Here is an 18,956-nt window from a genome sequence, read left to right as displayed (position 1 = left end):
TTATGTCTCAAACCCCAGGGCCGGAAGGATGCTCTGCACTGAGATCTTCTCCCTTCTGTGTAGTGGGGGTTTTGCAAGAGATTTTTGTGCTCATGTTCATGACTGCACAGGTCCAAGGGAAGGCAAAGCTTGTCCTTTAACCCTTTTCCCCTTGTGCAAAGAGCCTGTCACAGACTATAGAGACTGCAGCCTGGATTTTATTGCTTATTAACTATGCTATTAAGAGAGTAGCTTTCCTTGAATGCTAGCATTCCTGTATATCTACTTCTAAGCTGGTTTGTTTTGCAGGGCTGGATACTGGGAGGTGCAAACAGACTGGGCATGATGAGAATGAAGCAGCAGAGCTACATCTCCATAAATCCATCTCATGAACTCATGACTGGGTCTCATGAGTCATAACCACTGAACATGAGGAGCATTTTGTAGATATCTTTTTTCTGCCAAGGCAGAATAGTTTTTTGAAACATCACAAATTCCTCTGGCTGCTGTGGGGAGACACAAACCATTCTGCAGATGTCACCTGCTAATGGCAGAGATCCCCTCCTCTCCATGAGGAAGGGAACAAATGAAGTTAATGGGAGTGCTGCAGGACAGGGACGGGTTCATTGAAGAGCAAATAAGCCTTGTGTGATGCTCTGAATTATTTATGGTCTTTTGTGAATTATTTTCTTTTAGGAAACAGCCCAAGCATCACTATTCTCATTAAACAGCCAGGGGAGGGCAGCAGCTGCTGTTGGACTAGGAATGGATCCAAGCTGGAAGCAGTCATTTTCCTCCTACCCACCCTCGAAAGCCAGAGGTTTATTCCATTCCAGGACACAATGAAAGCACAGGGCACAAATGAAAGCTGACTTTGGTTTAAAGCACTCTTTGCTGTTGGAATTGGGATAGGGTTTATTTAATTCTTCACAGCTCTTAATCAAGTTGTTGCCTCCTTTCCCCCTCCTTTCTTTGGCCCCTGCCACTGTATGGCAACAAAACACCTTTTTTCTCAACAGCCCCGGTGTCTGGAATAGTTTCTATTTGCCTCATTAACTCCCTGCTCCCACAAACATCCCAGGACTGTCAGCAAAGCACTCACTAATTTGTTTTCCAGCTCTAGAGCACATTCTTTTCCAAAGTATGAAGGTCAGGAAAGGAGGAGAGATCCAGCCTGTGATTAAGGAAGGAAATACAGTTTAAGTTCATTTCTGCATGAGAATTAATGACTTTCATTTCAACTAAAACCAGTTTGTAAATAGTTTAGGTACCCAAAAAAGGTATAAAGGTGTCTGGATCACAGGTACAGAGATGATTTATATAGAAGTGCAACCTTAAGCGATCCTCACAATTATTTCTTGAGTGATGGATATTTTAGGACAGTCCTAGATGGAGACTTGCTTTTAATACAACATTAATATCCACCAGTTGTTCTGGATCATGTTTTTCAGCATATAATATTTGGACTTGATGATCCTGGATGTTTTCTCCACCTAAACCATTCTATGATTCTATAAATTGAGTTAAAGTGTCTCTGTACTGGACCCATCAGCCATGCAGCTGGAGTGTGCTGGGAGTGTGTTTGTATCTGTATCTGCACTGATTTAAAAAAAGAGCGGGATCCCTTGGTGGTGTCTCAGGGATGTTTTTTTCTTGTGTAATTGTAGTCTGATGTTTGATTTTGTCACTCAGGTGTCCTGCTCATCCACCGCCGGTCCTGGCAGCTGCTCTTCCTGCAGCTGAAAAGACAAACCCTTCATCATGAGCCAGCACAGCCCATCCACAAGCCACTCATTCCTGGGGCAGAGATAGGATCTCTTGCTGCCACCCGCACAACCACTTTTATGTGAGGCTGAAATGAAGGTGTAGCAGCAGAACAAGCCTTGCCTCTGCTTTTACCACCTACTTTACCTCCTGTTGCCTGTTTATGAAAGCTGGTGTTAGCATTCGTCATAATAATAATAATACTTTGCACTTCCCAAACAACCATCCATCTGCAGCACTCGAGCTGCTGGCAAACCTTTAATTAGATTGTGCCTCCCACCACCCCCAGGAAGGAGACAAACATTATCACATTTTTTCATTAGCACTGAGGCTGATGATGAATCTTCAGGGAGAAGATGTTGCAGTAACAGCTGAGAGAAAAAGAAAAAGAAAAAAACCAAAAATACGAAATCAAATTCAATTCGGGGTTTAGCTTGAGGAGCTGGAGGGAGTCAGACACACCTCAGTCTTTTCCTAGGAGTAAGAAGGGGTATATTCCTAAAGAACTGAAATGGAATCACATCCATTTGTGCCCACAGTGATTTTAGCATGCATGGAGTTTCGGTGACCTGCTAGGGGATTTGGGGGGATTTGTTATCTTTTGTCCCAACCACCTGTCAGAGTTAAATCCTCATTTTTCTCATGGGGATGGTTTAAAAGAAACCGCCTTTCCTCAACTGTTTAAGGCACTGAAAACTTCCTTCACTGTCTATAACTTAACTTGCCCTTTTCAAAGAGGCTTTCTCTTTGGTCTTTACTCTTTTCTGGTCCTTTATGGAAAAAGGCACATTGATTCTCTGTGTAGATACTTTACAGCTGGGCCTTGTTCTTCCCGTCACTCTCCAGCTGCTGCACTCCCACTTCATCTTTCCCCACTTTCTCCAAGGGCTTGACTCCTACTGCTTGGGAAGCAGCTTCTTGCTCTTTGGGGTAGTGGTTTGTAGAGGTAGATGGTTGCAGAAAGGAAAACTGAGATGAAAGAGGTCCCCTTCAGCAGATGGTGCTGCTGCAAAAAAGGTATGGTTCTCATCCTGCATTATTTTCGGGGGTAGGTCTGTAAGGAAGAACTCCCATGAGGGTTGTATTTTTCCCTATGCTTGGATTTAATGTTGTAACAAGTTCCTAAGCTTAAGCTTGGGTGAAACTGCCATTTGTGGAAGCCCCTTTGCTACTGTGAGCTTCCCAGGACCCTTTTGCAGGTGTACTCATCCCATCCCTGTTCCACTCATCCTGCTTCTCAGGCACTGTTGGAAGTGAGCAGTGATGGGTGTATGGCACAGACTCTTGCTTCCTTCCTTCCTCCCACTTGATATGAAGATAATGGGAATAAAAGGCTGCTGGCTATGGCTTGGTGGCTTTTCTGGCTGTGCTGGACCACAGCCCATCACCCTGGGGAGGCTGCTTTGCTTCTGTACTGCTCCAGCTTTCTGTGGGTCACTGGCTCTGGGCAGGGCTGGTCCTGCAAGGTTGCTTGGGGTGCGTTTGGCAACACAAGTGAGAGAAATATACAACTTCCTAGGAGAACTTCTAGGTTGGGAATGTGACTGTGCCAGGGTCAGGGGCTTGGGCAGGGCTCTGGGGTGATGTTGAATGTTTCTGCTCCATTACCTCAATGTTGTGGAAGGACATGAGGACACTCAGATGGCCTGAGGTATTTATTTGCCTGAAGCATTTGCACTGCTCATCTCTGTAGCCATCAGTTGGATGGGCAGCAGCTTTGAGGTGGCTTGTGTCTGTGGTTGCTTGGAGAAGGGCAGCGTTGTTGTATTAGAGAAGAAAAGGAGTGGAAACAAGCTGTCCCGTCTGCCCATCTTTTGGGGGAGAGAGGGCCATGGCCCCCATTTCTCAGCTGCTGTTGGCTGGGAGGTGAAGCTCACAAAGGCTCTGCTCTGGTTTGTGAACTTCTGGCCCAAAATCTCGTGTCCTCAGGCAACTTTTATAAGATTGGACCCCCTAAAATGTTATCATGTCCCTGACAACCCAGTTCACAGACTTCCAGCAGAGCCCTGTCAGACCTTACTGCTGCCTTCTCTTGGCTTGGCTCTTTCCCCAGTCATCCCCAGCCCCATCCTAACAACTGAATACACATGGTTGCCATGGGAACAGGAATTGGCTGCTTATTCTGATTTTTGTGGCAAACTCCAGGACAGTTGTTGGCTGTTCTTTTTAATAGCAGACAGGAGGTGACCCAGGTTGTGAAAGGTGGTTGACTCAGGGTGCTTTGAACTGGCCCACGGGATGTTCAGCTCCAAACATCCTGTCTGAGGGGCACCTCCCCATGGTGGCTTCTCTCTTTATCTGCCTCTTCTGAGTAATAACCTCCTTGCTGACACATCTGGAGAGGGAGAAGGACAGGCAGGAGTCACAGGTAAACTCTTCCATCCATACATCAGTGAGCAGCTGTGCCATGGGATCGACATGGCTGCTGGAACTTGGAAAGAAGGAACATGGGGAGAGCATCCATGAGAGACAAGGGTTCATTGTGATGACAGCTGTGGGTGAGGCTGGTAGAAGTGGTGCTGATGGTGCCAGAAATCTCTCGCTTTAGCCATTTTTAGAGGGATTATTGTGTTTTGGAGCTGCGTGATAGCAGAAGATGGAAGATGTTCAGCCTGAAGAGGAGAAGGCTTTGGGGAGCCCTTAGAGTCCCTTCCAGTGCCTAGAGGGGCCCGAGAGAGCTGGAGAGGGACACCTGGAGTGTCAGGACAAGGGGAATGGCTTCCCACTGCCAGAGGGCAGGGATAGATGGAATATTAGGAGGAAATCCTTCCCTGTGAGGGTGGGGAGGCCCTGGCACAGGGTGCCCAGAGAAGCGCTGACTGCCCCATGCCTGGAAATGTCCAAGAATGGAGGAGGAGTCACAAAGAGAAGACCCTCCCAAATGTCTGTTGCCAGGTGCTGAGCTTGTCCTCTGCACACAAGCTGGCTGTCCTGAAATGCTGATGGGTGCTTGTAGAGAATGCTGGCGTATCCAGAGGGACAGCAGCAATCCCCTCCACTAGAGCAGGTGGGGACAAAATCATGGATGATGATGGATCTGGAGCTGCAATGGCTCTAGGGGAGAGCCTGGAAGTTGGGCAGGAATGCTGTCCTTCCCAAGCTGAGCCTGAGGAGGCTGTGAGCAGTCAGGCATGGTTCTGGAAGGACAGCAGGCAGCTCCCAGGGGTGATTGAGCAGGAGCACCACAGCCTGGAGGCTGTGGAGGGAGAAGGGCAGCTCAGGTAATAACTTCTATCTGCAGCCATATTTCAAGTGCTCTGACAGACAGAGCAGCTCCCAGGAGGAATAAATAACCTGGTGTCTCTGCTCTTTGCTGCTGCCACTTCCTTGGAGCTAAATGAGCTTTTATGTGAGCCTGGGCTCCAAAGCTGGAGTGGGGAAAGCCAGCGGGTCAGGGATGTCGGGGTTGGGCTTGTTGGGCTGGTCAAGGGGCTCTGCGAATGTGAGGGTTGTTTTTCCGTGCTTCAAATATGTGAGCTGTGCAAGTGGACTGTTGCTTGGAAACGTCTGGTTTTGCTGCAGAATAGTGGCTGTTTTATAAAAAGGAGGTAGATTTTTTTTTTTTTTTTTTTTTTTTTTTTTTGGTGAGTGAGTGAGTGAGTTACATGCAAACTTGTGCTTGCCTGATGGTGGTTTGGGACATCTCTGCTACAAGAGGGATGCCCCAGGACATGGCTGGATTCTTAGAAGTGTTAGAAGTGTTCAAGGCCAGGTTGGAAGGGGCTTGGAGCAATCTGGTCCAGTGGAACGTGTCCCTGCCCATGGCAGGGAGTTGTAAAGAAATTAACTCTAAGGTCCCTTCCAGCCCAAACCATTCTAGGATCTGTGGTGGCTGTTGAAGGGCTGTTTCCAGTAGCTGGGAAGCAAAGGAGACTCGTGACAACTCCTCAAAGCCTTGCTGGATTGAGCTGCAGAGGGGTTGTGAAGCAAGGGGGTCCCTGGTGCTGCAAGGAAGAGCGAGGCTGCTCTGCTGGGGAGAGGGATGGTCAGGGTAAGAGATTCCAGGCACAGCTCTGAAACAGCAGGTTGGGTCTGCTGGTAACTCAGGCCAAGGGGGACATGGCAGGTGGATGTGGGGTGACAGATCCTCAGGTTTAACCTGGATGCTGGCATGGCTTGGAGCAGCCTCTGGGGCTGCAGGTGGAACACGTTTGTCCTTTCTGGACTCCAGGATGTCTCTGCTTTCCTTCTCTCCTCCACTTCATCATGCCAAACTAACGTTCCTGACATGTCTCTCAATCAGGGTGCGCTCCAACTTCAGGCTGTTGCCCTTGCAGTCACAAGTAGGACAATGGTAAAATTTGGTTATGTATCACACAGTTGTGCTATGCTTAAATGTGCTTTATTGTTAGACACTTCAGATGTAGATGTCTGTGCAGGGAGGGTAACTGTCCTGGCTGGGGTGCCCAGGGTATAATCAAGAAAGATGTGGGTTCTCCTGGGGCATCAGCCACCTCACCCTAATGCAGGCACTCCAAATAGAGCAGAGAGCCATCCGTGATCCCCAGCTCCTGGGTGGGTCAATTCTCACCTACCTGAAAGGCTGTTTAGTAATTTCCATCCTGAAAGGAAACCTTAGCATAGATTTGAGCCTTTCCCAAATTGCCTTTGCCAGAGATGCAAAGGATGACAATGGTTTCTACATTCCAATCCTGCGTTTGCCACACAGGGCTGAGCCAGTCTGACCCATGCTGGCTCTGCAGCCATAACCTGACCTGGAATGTCTTGCAGAGCTCTCCCTCACCTCAGGCACTTGCCATGCCACATCCTACCCTTGTTTTGCAGTGCCTAATTACTTTCTAGTGTGGGAGGACTCGGAGAACATGCTGGAGTTGTTCATCCAGCCTTTGTGATTTCCTTTGGTATTTATAAACACAGTGAGGATGTGCTCTGTGATGCAAGGGCAGGTCGGTGTGGAAGCTTTGGAATGAGTAATGCCTTCCTCTGTGCACATCCGAGCTGCAGAAAAGGACCGGAAAACCCATGAGGAGGAGAAAAGTGAGTCCTCCTTAGGTGGTAGAAGCTTACAGAGAGCAAGGAGCTCTAGAGGTCTTTCTGGAGGGACCATTCCCAGGTAAAACAATGCTAGAAACACTTTGGTCGTTATTTATTCCTTTCTGTACTTGCTACACTGGGGTTTTCCTAAGGAATTTTGTTATGGCTGAAATACTTTGCAGGATATAAATTTGCTGTACCTTTGCTCCTCTCCATCCTACTTGGTTGGTACTCTGGCATTGATTTGACTTACTCAAGGCTTTCTTTATGCTTCTTCCTATGGAGGGGAAATCTCTTGTGTAAAATCACTACTTGTGTGCCACACAAAGGGTGTGTGGAATATGCATAAGGCTCTTTTTCCAAATGTTAATGGTTTCTGGGTTGCCTCCTCCTGCACAGCCCAGAAAAGCCTTCACTGGCTGGAGCTCCTAATCCAGCACTGAATTCACACCCTGGTAATTGCCTAGTTTGGAGCAAGTTTATGGTCTAAGGAAATAATTGTCATGTTGCTTTTTATTGCTAAAAAAATTTGTTGTGCTTCCTCTTCTAATAGCTGTTATGCTTTCTTGGGCACTACTGTATTGTTTTCTGGCATGAAGTTGTGATGATTTTTTACACAGCCACATAAATACGTATATACACACATACACACAGTGGTGTACAGTGGCAGTTTCCCTGTGCTGATATCCCATTTCTGGTATTCCCTGTTTGCACCTCAGCCATGTGCACCTGCTCTGTCATGATGTGGATCCCTGGGGATGCTGAGCAGCCCAACAACTCCCTTGGGGATGCTTTAGGTTGGTCCTCAGGCACTGTTTGTCCTTGCAGGTCCAGAGAATGAGCCCGATGCCAACAACTTTTTTGGGCAGTGCCCTCCGGGGCACTTTCTTCTTCACCTTTGGCCTGTGGTGGTCAGTGAGGTACCCCCTGAAGTACCTCAGGAGGAAAGGGGGTGCTGAGGGCCAGCCGGGCCGTGGGCACGCGGAGGTCTTTGAAGGCGCAGTCAAAGCTTTCTTTGCTCTAGTAGGTAAGAGAGGGTGATGATGAGTCTGTGCCCCAGTATCTACCAACACAGCGGCAACTCTCCCACAACACTGGGCCAGTTTTAGTGGGAAACATCTGGTATGGGAGGGCTTAGGGACATGCTCGTGGTGCACACTGGGACAAGGAGCTTGCTGTTATTCTCCTGGGCAAACACCACTACAGCTCCACACCTGCAAAGGAACATTCAGGCTTGTAATTTCCCCATGTATAAGGAAAAGTGACCTTTTCTGTCTTTGTCCAGGGATACTGGTGGAGCAGTTTGTCCCCACTGGTCCCCACCTGCAGCTGTACAGCCCCAAGACGCACAGCTGGACTGACCTCACCCACTGGCACTACTCCACCATCTACCTCTTCTTCCTCCTCTCCGGCATCACAGACGTGGTCTCACACTCCCCACTCAAGCTGCCCCCTGGCTTGGACCGGCTCTTGCTGTCCCTGGCTCTGCTTGTGGAAGGTGAATTGCACCTGATGCTAGGGAAAGACACAGAATAATGAATTGCTGCAGTACTCATGGGTGTGATAGCTCCTGGGCAGTCTGGGGGCCACAAAGGCAGACCTGGAGAGGGTGTGGATGCATGATGACACTGGCTTTGTGACAGTCACCCCCTCCCTGCTCCTCCTAAATATGGATCCAGCCATAGCTGGATGCCACAGGGGATGCTTGAGGGATCTGTGCTTCTCCTGGTGGCCAGCAGCTCTCTCACTCCGAAGTTACAAAAAGATGTCATCCCCCCACCTTGGTTGGATGCAGAGGGACAGATCCTGATACAAAGCTCGCCACCATCTTTTGAGCTCAAGGTGCCCATCCCTGTGCTCCTCCTGCAGCCCTGGCTGGGACACAGGGATCCCCCCAGGTAAAGGGGCTCAGAGACTTCTACAGGTACAGGGGTTCCTCGGGAGTAGAGCCAAGCCAGTGCAGGGGCTGCCTGGTGATTGCAGACAGAATGTGGTGACAGCAGCTGGTGGCTCTCTGGTTCTTCCCCCCAAGGCAGATTATGGCAAGGCCTGGAGCCTAAGGGCGAGTTTTCAGATGGCTTTTAAGAGAAAAATCCTAGAGTGTCCTTTGCTAACAAAGGGTGGATCTTGGCAGGTTTGCTCTTCTGTTTCCGTGACTACAAGGATGCTATGCTGGACCAGCACCTCCACTCCCTGCTGGCCATGGCTATCTTTGCCGGAGCCCTCTGTGCCCTCCTAGAGGTGTTTCTCCGAGACCATATCATCCTGGAGACATTTAGGACCAGCTCCTTCCTTCTCCAGGGCTCTTGGCTTTGGCAGGTCAGTGTATATCCAGCATTCTCCTCAGATCTTTGCACCCAGGAAGGCAAGTGGAGTGGGGTTGCCCCTGTAGGCACATCTGTTGGGGTTAAACTTCTAGGCTGTTCAAATATCTTTGTAAATAAGAAGAGGAAATGACGCTCAGTGCCAAAGCTGCTATTGTGAAGTACATGTGTAGCAGCATGGACAGACCTGGAAATGAATGGAAAATGGAAATCAGAGCCCACAAGGGAAGGAAACCACAATCATGAACCTTTATTAATTTTATTAGGTCCATTTTCTTCCTCTGTTCCAAGTAACTGGAAACATCTGGAAATCTCTCATGTAATCTCCCAGCTTTTGGTCTAGGGGGAAATGCACAGACTGGCAATGTCACCTTTTGGATGTCACTCTTTTGCAGGATGCTGGGCTTGCACTGCAAGCCCTAAGGATTATCTGCAGAGAATCCATCCCCTCCTGACACCCTTGTGTCAGTGGTTGGGGAAGCCAAGGACAGTGTCCCACGTGTTACTTGGGGTTACAGTGCCTCTAGTCCACAGTCAGCTGCAGCAGGTGGGCTAAAATCAGGAAGAAAACAGGAGGGATGTGCTAAAGCCTGACTTCTCTTTCATCTGTGACCAGATTGGTTTTGTGTTGTGCCCTCCGTGGGGAGGACCAGGCTGGGATCAGAGTGACTCCAGCAACCTCTTGTTCCTCACCATGTGCTTCTGCTGGCACTACTTGGGTGCTCTTGCCATTGTGGCCGCCAACGCTGCTGCATCCCGCTGGTATGAGGGGGGTCTGGCACAGTGCATGGGCTGGGGTGGCCAAGAGCAGTACCCAGATCCAACAGTGGGCTGGGAAATCCATGCACCAGTATGACATGGGATAAGGAGTGCTGGTGTCCATGTGTATCCAAGCGTGGCTTGGCTGGAAGGCGTGGGCTCCATGCTACCACATAGCAGCCTTCCTAAGCAGGGTGGGGTGAGCCAGTGGCTCTCACTACCCACAAAACCCTGACCATTGTCACTGTCTCTCCTGCAGCTGCAATGAGTCCTGCCAGCTGAAATTTGGGGACATCGACGTGGAGTTGGACTGTGGTTTGTGTCTCCACAGAGGGAAGAAGAGCTCCAGTGGCGCCTTGCTGCCGGAGAGCAGCTTGGATGACAAATGAGGCTGTGGTGGGCATGGAAATCTCTTCCTTGATGGTTTAGAGCTCTTGAGATGAAGTCTTTAATTAGTCTTGATAAACTACCGTGGCACTTGACAGTGGAGCATCAGAAGTAGGAGGCAGGACCCTGACCCTGAGGCAGAGCGTGACAGGAGATGCCCAGTCTTTCCTTGTGCATCCCTTTGGTAGCCACGAGTTCTTAATTCTCTGAGCTGCAGCTCAGGCTGCAGACTGCAGCACTAGTTTGCTGTTGGAGTCCAACTGGAGTGGCAAATCTGGGTATTTTTTCTAACATTTTCCTTTCTGCTTCCTCCGAAGGGAGCCAAACCAGCGTTCAAAGCTCCTGGTGGCTGTCATTCACTCTGGTGTTAATGGAGAGGGTTTTGTACTAAGCTGAATGTACAGACTATCTGTGATCACCAATAAAGTGCTTTAACACATCTCCTCCATGGATCTCTTGAACACCGTGCTGCAGGCTAAGGCAATGTTGGCTTCAAAATGGTTTAGGCAGTGGATGAAATATCTGAGGGGTGGGACTGTGTATGATTTAATGTGGATAAATCTGCCCAAGGAAGAATGGGGGGCCAGGGGATGGAAAGAATTTAGGGTAGCTGCTCTCCTGCTTGTTTATCGTCAGAAGCTGAGTTAGGCTCATGAGCCAGGGGTATGGTGTTCTTGGGAGATGGGATGTTTGCTGGGCAGGGGACTCAGCTGAGAGACCCTTGAAGCAAAATTATGGTTTCTGCTGGCTGGTGGTGGGTGTATGGATGGTCTAGGGAAGTCTCTGAGAGCCCTGAAGTGATTTCAATTTTTCTCCAACACCTTTATTCTCTCCTTGGAGCTGGTCACTTCCAAAGAAAACCTCCCAGTTAGGGGTGTCTGCCTTGCTGTTGGAGTCTCCTTTTGTTTGCAGCAGAACAGTGTGGGGAGATCCTTCCTGTGGGGGGTGATGGAGAACAAAACCAAATTTAAAAATAGCATTAAGGAAGATTAGTGAAAGAACATCACTAATCATCATACAAAAGTTCATCATCAGCATCTAAAATGTTTGTGCCACGCCCTTGGCTGAGGGCTGGGCTGGGTGAACAGGGGAGCACCAGCAGCACTGATTTTATTATCTTCCAACACCTTTACCGTATTCCCGTAAGAAATGCAAGAGCCAATTTAGTCTGAACACATCCCTGATGTGCTGCACAGTCTGGGAGGAAAGAAAAATTCCTCCTGCCTCAGACCAGTTGCAATTCCCAGCCCCATGGGAGCTCCCTGGAAGAGTGAGTACTGCCTATTTAATTTTTTATTTCACATTTTATTTTAGGTTTTTTGTATTTTATTTTAGGTTTTTTGTTTGTTTTGATGTTTTGGTTTTTGTTTGGGTTTTGTTTTTGTTTTTGTTTTTGTTTTTTGTATTTTATTCTTATATTTTCTCCTTTTGGAGGAGGGTTGGAAGAAAACCAATGCTTTGTGTCCAGAAAAAAGCCTCGAGGAGCAGAGAAAACCAAATAAGTGCAGTACTTTGGGCTCCCACGTTTGGCAACCACACACAGAGGATGAAGCAGGCTGCCCTGCTGAGCAATGGTTTCTCCAGAACCTGGCTGCCTTTAAGTTGGGCTGGTGTGGATCTCCAGAACCGAAGTGAGAGCTTACATTGTGCTCCATGCAGGTGATGTGCTCCCATTGTTAATAATCCTCCTGGGACTAGAAGTGGGGTCATTGTGTCAAGTTGTTATAGACTGGCTGCCACTAATGGGAAGCTCAGTGCAGAGGTCACAACTTGGTGTATTGAGCTTGGATTGAAAAGAAGGGCATAAACAATCTCTTTCCCCTTTGATAAACTGATGTCAATTTTTTCCTGTTTTTTTTTTTCCTGCCTAAATGTTATCTTTGCAGACCTGAATCTCTTACTGAGGGTTTTGCTGCATAAAATGTTGGGGGTTTTTGGTGACATTTCTTCTTTCTTTGAATAAATGTGAGTAAGAGCAAACAGTAATCATCATGCTGTGTGGTTTGACACATTCAGTGGGATCACACTCCAAGCCCAAGAAGGTTTCTTTGAGCAGGGCACCCAAAATTACCTTTACCCTATATTAGGTGATAGAGCTACCCCATATTTGATACATGACTAATGTTCATCCTGTCAATAAAATAGAAAGAAGACATGAGGTTGTTGAGGCTGTGGCTGTGTTTGTTGAACAGTTCCCAGGTAGCCTGGGTGTGGGATTGATATTTCTTGTAACATCTTCTCTCCCAGTGAAACCTGAAGGGAATAAAACTCATTGAGTAGACAGTCAGCCCATGGCAGGGCTTTGGAATGAGACAATCTTTAAAATCCCTTTCAACCCAAACCATTCTGGGATTTCATGACTAGACAAGATGCTAGTGATCAGTAAAGACCCTATTGTCCAGCCAAAGCCTTGCTGGTCATGTACTGTGGACACAGGCGACCCTGAAATAGGTGGGAGGTGGACACATATTTCATTGCAGTCCCTGCCTCTCCAAGGCAGGTTAGGATGTGCGCCTGTGGGAGTTTAATTACAGGGGACCTCATTATTTATCATACACAGACCTGACAGATGCTGTTCCTGTTATTTTTTGACAGAACATTCAATTCCTTGAGTAGCTCCTGGTCTGCCTGTGCTGTTAGTCCCCAGGGAGATGCAGAGATGCGGATGACTTTCTTTTTCCATGGTCTGTGGGCTGTGATTTCCTGAAAAATACCTTGGCCAGAAAGCGATGCTGTGTCTCTTTGTTGTTTCACACATTGTTAAGCTTTAAATGATGCTGCTTAAACCGGGATTTAAGGTAATTCTTACCGGCATTTTACCTTTTTTCTTCCCTCTTGGCACACAGAAACACCAAGACTGGTGGTTTTGATGACAAATATTTCCTGCTGCACAGTTAAATCTGGAGACTTGATTGAGGTATCCAGAACACACGTGCTGAAGTGTTTGGAAGGAACAGGGACCTTTACACTTCCAGATTGAATTCAAAATTTTTCTCACAGCAAGGGTTGGGAGAATGTCATGGTAAGTTTTCCCATTTCCACAAATCCTCTACTGCTGGTAAATGTCAGGAACAGGCTTTTACACTGGAGGAATTGGCCATAGAAGCCTTGAGAGGATGGCGGGGTGTAATTTGGGTATCTTCTTGCCTCAGCCAGAGGGAAGAGAAACTTCTTGAGACTGTATGGAAAAGTGCTGCTGGATGAGCTGAGGTGCTTTACAAACCCTCAGTACTCAGATCTGTATGCAAAACCTTTTATTGTTATAGCTGAGAGATTTGCTGGAGATTCATGGTTTTAGGAGGAGTTGAAATTAGCACTTTAAGCACCAATAAAATCTATTGTTTCAGCTTAATTATTAAACTTAGATTCCAAACAATGCAATTGCTGTTCAGAGGACAATCAGATTTTCTAGGTCACTCATCTCTTCCAGAATTTAAAATTTTCCATTACTTTTTTTCTTTTTTTTAAATCTTAATATGTTTCTTGCCAAGTGATTTAAGAAACAACAGTCAGCAGTACATAGTTATTTTCCTCTGAGGATGCACAACCTGGATCTCATCCAAGGTTGTGGTGAGGCTGCACCTCGAATAGTGTGTTCAGGTTTGGGTCTTTTGGAAGACATCATGGTGCTGCAGATTGTCCGGAGAAGGGAACAGAACTGGAGAAGTGCTGCCAAGGAGGGGGAAGTTTTCCAGCTCTGGCTGGAGTAGTTTTCTTGGGAGGCTGGTGGTTCTTGAATGTGCCTGGGTGGTGATTATGAAGTGTTAGGTGGAGAAGAGGCTGCTCCTGCTTCAAGGATGCTCTGCGTTCCAACAAGAGTTACACAGTGTAACAGGAGTGATAAACCCATTGTTAATTGTTAATATGTTTCCACTGTACTTCATGAAACTTCAGACCAGCAAACAATTTGATGAATGTGTGTGTATAATGAGATGCTCAAATATAATGAATCTTAAAGAGTTAGAGTGGCCTTATTGAAAAATATACAGTTTTCCTCTGGGTGTAACATCTGTGGAGTCTCATAGTGCTCACATCACTCACCTCTTCCCTGACATGTCTCTGAATTCCTGAGAGGTGTTTCTTTTCCCAGCACTGCATTGAAAATAGACACCAGTGACTGTGTTTTGCGGTGGGAAATAAAATTTAAAAATCCAGGTGTACCAATGTGTTTCACAAAAAAAAATTGCCCTGTTTATTAACCTTAATAATATTTATTTTCCCTGCAGGCTATGGGGAGGTTCATGCATTGTATGAGCACTGAGGCTGGTGGTAGGATGCCTCATTGTGCCCCATTTCTGCTGGTTCTGTGAGGTGGTTTGAGTTTACTAGGAGCATCCTTTTCAGCACAGTAGAGTCTGGTGAGATGGTTATTACACATCCTACTGATTTTCTGAAAGCAACATGGAAACACCTTTGGTGCAACTATTTAAATCCGGTGAACCTTCTGTCCTCAGGACACCTCAGCAAACCTGAGCTCTTCTTTGGAGTCTTCAACTGCAACAGCAGCCAGGCTTCTCTCTGCCTTATTTTCTCAGTTTGAAGTTGGATGTAAAGATAAAGAAAGGTTTTTTTTAATGCTTAATATGATAATCTAGTACTTTCCTCTGGTTTGATTGTGTGTGCTGGGTAGAGATACCCACATATGGTGATATTGTGGTGGGGGCGTGAGTTACCTGGATTTGAACCATGAGCTGCCAGCACTACTTGGAAACCTAGCTGAAGCCATCAATAGTGCAGCAAAACCTGGAAAAGCTGCTCTCCAGAGCTGATGCTGGGATTCTGAAAGAACAGCAGTCGCCTCTTGTTCACCTTCCTATTCTGGTTAGTTCAATTGGCCCTTGTTTCTCAGGGTTAGGCTGTTGGGAAAAAAAAGTGTGTAGTTCTTGCACTGATGTGCAAGTGTAGTAGAGAGGTGTTATTTGAATCTATCAAATAACACAATTTTTATTTGAGTTGCAGCATATTTGTGAATCATCTGTTCTGCTGACCTGATGTGTTTCCCTACATCGTGTTACGAGTGCTCCATCAGTTGCTCCATCACCTGCTGAGTGCTATCACTGCCATGAAAGGGTGGAAAAAATGTCCTTTCTCGCTGGGTTTAGGTGGCTCTTTTTTCCCCCTGTGGGCTGCTGGGATCTGATAAACATGGTGCAGCTCTTGTTTCCTCCTTTGTTCCTTCCTCACTGGGAGACTCAGTAGTCACAATGGACAAAACCTACCTAATTCTGTAATTTATCAGAATAAAAATTCTACCTGGCCAAGCTGTGGTAGGGCTGGGTCTTAACTACACCTTGGGCCCCAGCAGTGTCACAGAAAGGAGAAATTTTTATTCTTAAACTATGTCAGTTTCACATTTATTTATCCTGAAATTCAAAGTATTTATTTTAGATTGTGTACTGTTTTACACATGGCCAGGAGTTTGAGTTTGTTTGGCTTTAAAGAGAGTTTTAGTTGGGTTTAAAAGAGGAGGTTTGGGGTTTAAAAGCAAGAGTTTTTTAGGTTTAAGAAGTTTTTGTATTGTGCTGTAGTTCTGCTTTAACCTAATGTTGTATCAAACATTTTTGCTACAGAAGCCTTTGGAAGGTGGGACCAGAAAAGAGGAGTTAGCCCAAAATCCTTGTCTTTCCTAGGGATCCAATAAAGAATGGGAGATGCTCAGCTGCTGGTTTTAATTATTGACTGAAGGAAAACTAACTTACTGTATACACATCTGTGTACAGTCTAAGTTTCCTGATGTTCTGTAGCAAATTCCAGGTAAAATTTGGATTTAAATGGCAAAATAAGAACTGGAGATGCAGTTACCAGCTTAACTTCTGGAGGCAGAGCTGTAGAATTTAATTAACCAATTGATGAATTATCACTTCAGCACACGGATTACTTGATGGAGCTTCTGTAGGAACTAGTTTTATATTTTAGACCAGCTTTAACAGCAGAGCTGGAGCCTCTCAGACAGCACTGGATGTGTAAACATGACTGTAAAGCTGTTTTGTGGGCAAAGAAATTCCTGCTCTTCTTTGGGTAGAGAACGTTTCTTTTGTGTTTTGCATTTAATTGAAAGAGGAGAAGCTTCACAATTAAAGATGATTTAGACCAAGTGCATGAGATCTTTGTTCAAGCAAAATGCAACACCCTTAAAATAATTTTAAAAAATAAAAGTAAAAATAAAGTAACTTTTGCTTTACTTTTAATTTTTGTTTTAAGCTTTGCTTCCTTTTGTTTTCACTTATTTACTTTAATTTTCACCTTTTTATTTTTGCTTTTATTTTCAGTTATTTTTATAGTCACTTCTAGTTTTAATTTTTAAAATTAAAATATATTTAAATATTAAAGAAAAAAATCCAAACACTTGTTTCACCCCAGCCAAAATCCAAACCAGACCAGTGAGATAGAATCTATCCTGGTGTTTACTACTGTAAAAATTTTCATTTTTACAGTTCCCCCCCCTCCTCTAGAGTTTATACATTAAAAAAAAGCCCCCACCCAGGAAAAGAAGTAACATACCAACTACCTGGAAGTGTGGTCCTCTGGTATATTAGACATCCAAAAACACGGAATCTCAAAAATTCTTTCAAAGGAGCCAAATTCCGAGTCCTTCATTGTAGAGACCCTGGGTGGCATCCCTTGGCTGGGGAGACACGAGAAGCTTCCCTCAAAAAGCTGTTAAGACCCCATTGGCTCCTTCCCCTGTTCCTATGTCCCTGAGCCGCTCCCTCCCTATTCCCCCACTTCTCCCCCTATTTCCTATTGGCCCTTGTCTTTGTACTGCCCCGATGGCCCTGATCAGCCCCCACCTCTGGGCAGAGAGAAAACTGGAGACTGCCCAGGTGGGTGCCTACCATGCAAAGGCCCTTTTTGCTTCCTTACCCTGGACTTTATTAGAAATTCAGGCTGCAACACTTAATCAGAAAAAAATCACCATGATTTCCATGCTGAAGCTCCTTTTTTCAGCAAGATATTCCAAATATACCAGTAAAGTGTTGTGGTGGTCTATAAACATCCCAGGCTGAATATAGTTTATATATATATATATATATATATATATATATATATATATATATATACATGCTCATATATGTATAGTCTGTAAAAGTAAAGAACACTTGAACATCCTCAAACACCCAGTGTCTTAGAAAAATATGAACTGACAGCACAGGAATAAATGCACCACCTAAACCCAGAGTGTGATTCAGAGCACAAACTGGGTTGTTGGAAATTCAAGTGTTCTCTGCTTTTTTAAAAATAAACTTGAACAAATAGACCTGGAATTATATTACAAGAACTTTTCTCATCTGTGGCTTGTAGTTCTTGATGCATCATCCTGAAAAACAAAGGATGCTTCAAGTTCAACCCAAAAAACTGGTTTTGGTGTTCACTCTTCAAAGCAATGAGAAAGCAATTAGTAAAAGGCAATACAGACAACATTCCCAGAACTACGAGCAGAGAAAGGCACTAAACACAATCTGCACAAAAAGGATTATTAATGAAGTAACTGGAATAGCTGAGGGCTGGATCTATGACCAGGCCTTGGGATAGTCACAGTCTAGTTCTTGATTCTTGTAGTTATGATATTTTATGAAAATCCTTTTGTCAGGATTTTCTTTTCCTGAGAAGCTGAGGGCCTCAGGAACAAATGTAAACAAATTGTTATTTGCTGCTGTGGAATGCAACAGGTGCATTCTTGATTGGTCCATGTTGAATGTTTCTACTTAATAACCAATCAAGAATGCAGCTGGTCTGAGACTCTCTGGATCACAAGCCTTTGTTATTCATTCCTTTCTATTCCTGTCTTGCTTTCAGATATATCTTTTCTCTCTGTTCTTGTAATATAGTTTTAGTGTGTTTTTTAAAATATAATATGTATCATAATATAGTAAACCAACCTTCTGAAACATGAAGTCAAAATCTCTCAGTCTCCTTCACCTTCGTTCTAGCTGCCCTGAAAACCACAGATTCTCAGTACTTGGAGTGAGCTCCAGTAGTTTACTTATGTCACCAGTAAGGGTTAAACCCAAAATTCGCTCTTAAAAAAACCTCAAACCACTGGGAATCCATCCCAGCAGAGAATGGCTAGATCATTATTTAACCTGCAGTTTATTTCTTTTCTAGTATCCAAATACTCACATGGCCATAAGGAGTATTTCCTTCCTCGTGCCTGCTGAAAATTCATGTCCATAATTGCATCTTCACAGGATAACACAAAATCTAAAACATCCTGTTTACATCCAAAAAAGTGACACCAAAAGGTGCACAGCAAGGGCTGAGCCCCAGAAAGAGGGCTGCACACAAATAAGCTTGCCCAGCGGAGGAAAAAAGGATATTTCCCTGTGATCTGCTCTCAATGTGAAGATCCCTCTTTAGACTTCCCTGGCCTCAAATAATCACATAGTTTTTCCTGCCCCAAAACCCTTGGGTACAGGCAGGAGAAATGCTGCTGAAAAAGGCAGCATTATATTTGACCACCCAGACCTGTTCAGACCCAAGCTGGGAGTTCAGTGAGATGCCCTCCAGAAGTTCCTTCCAGCCTTCATTTCTGCATGAGCCTGCACCAGCTGCAGGATTATTCCCTGCTGGACCACCACACTGAGAAAACAATTATTCCTCACTCTGCATTTTGTGAGGTAGTGCCAGCCCTGGGAGAACCAGCCCCACTCTGTTCTCCACTGCAGGAAGGAGAGGTCCTGGTCAGCACATAGGAGAACAGCCCATCCCCTCCCTTTCACACATACACCCTGCAAACCCAGGCAGCAA

The 18,956-nt window shown here is 45.7% G+C and overlaps 1 protein-coding gene across 2 annotated transcripts; it reads left to right on the top strand.

Annotated features, from left to right (window-relative positions):
* The first annotated feature begins 115 nt into the window (after positions 1-115).
* LOC119711311 (transmembrane protein 45B-like) lies at positions 116-11,138 on the top strand. 2 transcript variants are annotated; one of them, XM_038161334.1, is made up of 6 exons: positions 116-4,750; positions 7,567-7,765; positions 8,024-8,236; positions 8,873-9,057; positions 9,679-9,824; positions 10,081-11,138. In XM_038161334.1, exons 1-6 carry the CDS (start codon positions 4,703-4,705, stop codon positions 10,208-10,210), a joined length of 921 nt encoding a protein of 306 aa, XP_038017262.1. In that variant the 5' UTR covers positions 116-4,702; the 3' UTR covers positions 10,211-11,138. The 2 variants fall into 2 exon arrangements, with proteins under 2 accessions (XP_038017262.1, XP_038017263.1); XM_038161335.1 differs by lacking the exon at positions 116-4,750 and adding an exon at positions 5,343-6,817 and having other exon boundaries at positions 10,081-11,136.
* Positions 11,139-18,956: the final 7,818 nt, after the last annotated feature.

This window comes from Motacilla alba, chromosome 24 (genome assembly GCF_015832195.1).
Source record: "Motacilla alba alba isolate MOTALB_02 chromosome 24, Motacilla_alba_V1.0_pri, whole genome shotgun sequence".
Lineage (NCBI taxonomy): Eukaryota > Metazoa > Chordata > Aves > Passeriformes > Motacillidae > Motacilla > Motacilla alba.
The sequence above is the reverse complement of the archived record's forward strand: the minus strand, read 5'-3'. Positions and strand labels throughout refer to the sequence as shown.